This window comes from Limulus polyphemus, unplaced genomic scaffold, assembly GCF_000517525.1.
Source record: "Limulus polyphemus unplaced genomic scaffold, Limulus_polyphemus-2.1.2 Scaffold7136, whole genome shotgun sequence".
Classification (NCBI taxonomy): domain Eukaryota; kingdom Metazoa; phylum Arthropoda; class Merostomata; order Xiphosura; family Limulidae; genus Limulus; species Limulus polyphemus.
In genome coordinates this window covers 34,161-39,263 of record NW_013672746.1, presented here as the reverse complement: position 1 = coordinate 39,263, position 5,103 = coordinate 34,161, and the positions used below count along the sequence as shown (strand labels likewise).

The following is a 5,103-nucleotide window of genomic DNA, read 5'->3' as shown; positions in this document are numbered from 1 at the left end:
ACCCTTCTAGTTCCCCTAGGTTGTGTACACATGTATTCCCTCCAGAGGACTCTGCAATCTCAATGGAACCTTGCTCAGGATCCCCTGGACACCTCTATTACCCTCCCTTGCAGACAATCTGGTTTGGTAGTTGGACGAGGCTTATGCATCGATGGTAGTCTTGCTTCCTCCTCCATGTCCAGATTTACATCTCTTTACAGATGCATCCCTTCAGGGTTGGGGCGTATGGGTCTATCACCAGGAGGCTTTGGTTGGAGGACAAACAGTCATTCTATATCAATGTCCTAGAGCTTCTAGCCATCCATCTAGCTTTGGATCACTTCTTTCCTCTCACCCACCATTGTCTGGTGATGATTCACTCCAACAATTTGATGGTGGTGGCATATATCAATCACCAAATGGGCACCCAGTCGAGATCCCTCTGTTTTTGTACATTGGATCTCCTCTACTGGGCCCACACGCAACACATTCGTTTAATTGCATGTCATGTTCCAGGTACTTTCAGCCTCATCTTTCCCAGCCCTGACAAGATTTATTCAACGGAGTAGTCACTCCATCCATGCGTTTTCTGGTGGATTTGCCATTGGTGGGGTTTTCCTCAAATTGATGCATTTGCCACCACCCTGAATCACAAGTTACCTCTCTTTTGGTCCCTGGCACCTCATCCTCAGGCTTTGGCTATTGATGCCTTCAGCCAGGAGTGGTCACACAAATTTCTCTATGTTTCTCCTCCCATCCAATTACTTCACTGGGTGGTTTCCCAGATCCCTGCCACTCCACTCCATGCTGGGTCCTTCTGATTGCTCCCTATTGGCCAGCTCAGCCACGGTTCCCTCATTTGTACCAACTCCAATTATTTCCTCCTGTCCCACTTCCCTTATTTCTGACCTCCTTTGTCAACCCCAGTCACCAGTTCTACATCCCGCCATTCACGCCTGGCTTTTTTGTTCAGTACTTGACAAGGAGATCTGTTTTCTCACAGCATGTAGCTTTTCATTTGGCTCAATTCATACATTTTTCTTCTATGGACCTATATCAACATAAGTGGAAGGTTTTTCACAGCATGGTCCCATTCCGTGGGTGTTTCAGCTGCTCAGCCAATTGTGGCTGGTGTTTCTGATTTCAGGGGGTGCATCTGTTCTTCCCTAGCACCACTCCCTCCTCCTAATCAATATGGGATTCTTGCTAATCTTGTAAGCAGAGGGAAGTACTGTTTAGGAAGTTATAATTTTCCTATATTGAAAATGTATTTCTGATAGGTACTTCCCACCCTTTCTCCCCACACACTTCCAGTGCTTCCATTTTCTGCCAAGTAATAGTTTGGTAGAAGTGCTTAGAGGGAGTCACATGCATCATGTACTATGCTCCTTTTGGTGTAAAGATGATTTGCATGAGAGACAGATTAGAATCACTTGATTCCAATAGGGGGGAGCAGGTCTGTGGGATGCGCAAAGTAAAAAGTTTGCATATAGAGGGCAGCAATGAACGAGAATGGCTAATCTTGTGAAAGGAGGGAAGTACCTCTCGGAAATACATTTTTAGCAGAGGAAAATTATAACTTTTATTCTTGACCTTCTAAAGAAAAGGCTTTTTGTTCCAATACAAATATGTTAATAGAGATAATATATAAATTTTTAGGTTCATACTGAAGCTGCTGATAAAGAAGAGTCACCTGAAGAGGAAGGTTAGTGATTCTTTAACAATTCAAAAATATTGCAAGTAAGTTGATTAATTTGATAAACTGGGTTTCTTCCCTTATTGTATAGGTTTAAACTATGTTTTGGCTAATTTAGATTATTATCACTAACTTGTTAGAAATGTTTTTTGTTCTTCAGATATAGTTGATGATTAAGCTTGGACATGTAATACTTTTAGAAAATAACACAGTATGATTCTCATCTTCAAGAAGCAACACAAAACATTTTAACTGAATATAGTTCATATATGGTCAAAAAAAGACTTGTGACATTCACAGTATTTTTATGTAATGTAGAAATTTTTATTGTATTTTGCTGGACAGTTATCAGAAGAAAACATTTGGTCATATTCCTTCGTAGATGCCAACTGTTTTGCTACAAAATAGCCAAGCACCCAGGACTTGAACTTTTTGTTGGATTTTGTATTGCTATCAACACAATAACAATGTCCATATACCATGATGGAATGGATCCAGACATTCAACATGCTTTAGAGAAAGCAAATATTGTAAGTCTTTTAGTTCAATAAATATTATATAGTAATTAAAGTTTTATTATAAAGAACAGCAATTAAACTATTTCGTTGTTGTAGGGGTTCATTGCTCTGTCAAAAGTATACTGAGATTTAGTCATAGTTTAATACAATTCTTGCTAACCATAAGTGTAGGTGGCTTTTCTGTAAGGTATGCAACAGGAATCTGGTGCAATTTGTCTCAATTTTTGTTTCAACAGATCATGATGATTGAGAAAAATTATAGTCTAACCTTTCAATTAAACTGTTCAGATGGTCTCAAAGATGTTCTATTAGGTTATAATCAGTGCTCTGAGCAGGCTATTCTAAAATCTTTATATTTTCACTATGAAACTAGAGATGTGTTGTAGTGCCTTGTAACAGGAAGCATCAACCAGTTCGAAACATTTATTGTCTGACCAAAAAACTACCATAGACCCTGAAATTGGTTTATTTCATGTTCACAGACCTCAAAGACAGTGGCCCTTCACTTGTAACCACATTAACTGTGGGGTAGTTGCAAAACGTATTTTCAGTACTTTTTACAATTCTGATGACTGAGAATTTGTCATGACCAAAGAATACTTTTCAGTTATTGTAATACTATGTTTCTGATACTCTTAATTATCTTATGTATAATAGACTGTGCAAACCAAGAATTGCAACTATTTCATGTATCTAATTTTCCCATTTCTAGCCATGTGTTATCTTTCCTTTCTCACACTTCAACATTAATGAAATATATATATAGAATGTTTCTGTATTTAGGCTTTTTCAATACCCTAAAAGAGCATGCTCATTTGGCAACTTCATGTGTTCAAGGAGTTTACAAATACTTTTAGAAGGATAGTGTATTACTTAGAATAATGAAAATAAAAATTTTGGGTGTAGAAAATATTCTATAACATAAGTATATAGCTATCAATGATTCAAGTTTAGCTACCTCTTGACTTTCAAAGAAAATAAAAACATTTATCTGCATCTTTGTGTAATTGATTATTTATGTGTAGACTCCATAATATTGTTTCATTCTGACTTATTTTCCTTAGATGATATTTGAAAAACATAGATAAATTAATAATACATATCTTATGATAAACTGAATATTATAAAGATTAATGAAAACATGAACTGCTTTTAACCTTATTTGTAATAAGAGTTAATCTGAATTACCTTTAAAAATGTAATTTCTACAGTATATATTTAATTTAATATTTAATTCAAATGTAACCGATGAAATGAAATATTTTATTATCAACTTAATTTTTATTACTTGATCAAATACTTTTATACTGATTTTCATAATGTTACTTAACTAATTGTTACCTAAAGGTTTGACTCACTTTGAGGTAACCATTGAGTATTGATTAATGCTTTTGTTGAAAAATACAACAAATAATAATATTAATGGTTTAAGCAGTATAGATGTCAAGTTTAATAATTAATAATGACTACTGAAATTAAACAATTTTACAATTATTTAATATATGTTATGCAGCAATTCAGATTGCCTGTTTTGGTTTAAAAACTTAAAAGGTATTGTCATTTAAATATCATTAGCACTAAGCCATGTTTTAAAGGTTATTGCAGTTAAAAGTGCATATATACTGTGCAGTCTTCTCCTATTTTTTAGATATATTGTACTTTGTTGAATGTGAGACAAAAATCCAAAAAGATTTTACTTATTTACTAAATATGCTTTAAAAGTAATGATACTTTGTGTAATTTCTGAGACATTTATTTTTCCATTTTTATGTAAACATTTCCTGTACATATCTATAATTCATGAAGATTCAGTTCATGTACACAATCAATAATTTATCTGAAATAATAAAAATCATTGTATATTTTACTTAGTGCTTGAATATAATAACTGTGAGTTGTGCCCAATTATTTTAGAATGTTTAAGAATTTGAATTGCTGTCAAGTGTTTGTAAACTAAATACAAAACAAAAGTTCTTCACCTTAAAATAATTATGTACTATCACTGATAATCTAATTCTTGTTCATTGTTACTGTTGGATTAATGAATGATATGCATCAATGTATGGTATGCAAATACCACATATCTCACTTTATTGTAGTGTATGTTAAACTTACAGAATTATTTAATTTTTTCTAAAGTTTTAAGCTGTAATATTATAAAACTGGTCAAAGTTGTATGTTAATTCAGCCATAGATGTTATTTTCTGTAGCATAATCTAGTCACAACTACTGTTTTGTCAGATATTTATAAACGGAGAAGAGATACTTCTGGGATATTCATAAAATTTTAAATGACAAAAAAGAGCTTATTAGCCCATCAAGGATGTCCCTTCCAGCTCCCAACTATAACCACCCCTTACTACTCTTGTGTTTATCAAATCTTTTCTTGAACTCAGTTAAATTTTCTTCGTCCACCATGCTTGAAGGCAGCTCGTTCCAAATACCAACCACCCTGTTTGAAAAGTAATACTGGCTAAACTGCAGACGACTCCTATACTGCCAAAATTTGAATACATGACTTCTTGTCCTATTGTTTTCACTGCTAAACATAAAGTTTGATTGATCTATATTATCAATACCCTTAATAATCTTAACCACCTCAATCAAATCCCCTCTGACACTTCTCCTCTACAGAGAAAACAAGTTTAGAGATTTTAGTCTCTCCTCAAAGGACAATCCCACCATCATCAATGTATCATCCTGGTGACTCTTCTCTGAGCCGTCTCCAACAATTCAGTGTCCTTCTTGAGGAAGGGATCTCAAAACTGCACACAATACTCTAAATGAGGCCTTACAAGTGATCTATACAGTGAAACAATAATATCCCTTGTCTTGTATTCAGTATTTCTACAGATGCTATCCAAAATGCTATTAGCCCTATTGCTAGCTACAATAATTTGAATTGTGAAT

The 5,103-nt window shown here is 34.3% G+C and overlaps 1 protein-coding gene across 1 annotated transcript in view; it reads left to right on the top strand.

Moving 5' to 3' along the window:
• Positions 1-1,638: 1,638 nt before the first annotated feature.
• LOC106474374 (sodium channel protein 1 brain-like) overlaps positions 1,639-5,103 on the top strand; it is a gene marked incomplete at both ends in the record, with an annotated part of 36,415 nt that continues 32,950 nt past the window's right edge. Inside the window, 2 exons of the mRNA XM_022402685.1 lie at positions 1,639-1,684; positions 2,021-2,205. Of these exons, the coding sequence (XP_022258393.1) occupies positions 1,639-1,684; positions 2,021-2,205 (231 nt within the window). The remainder of the gene's footprint in view (positions 1,685-2,020; positions 2,206-5,103) is intronic.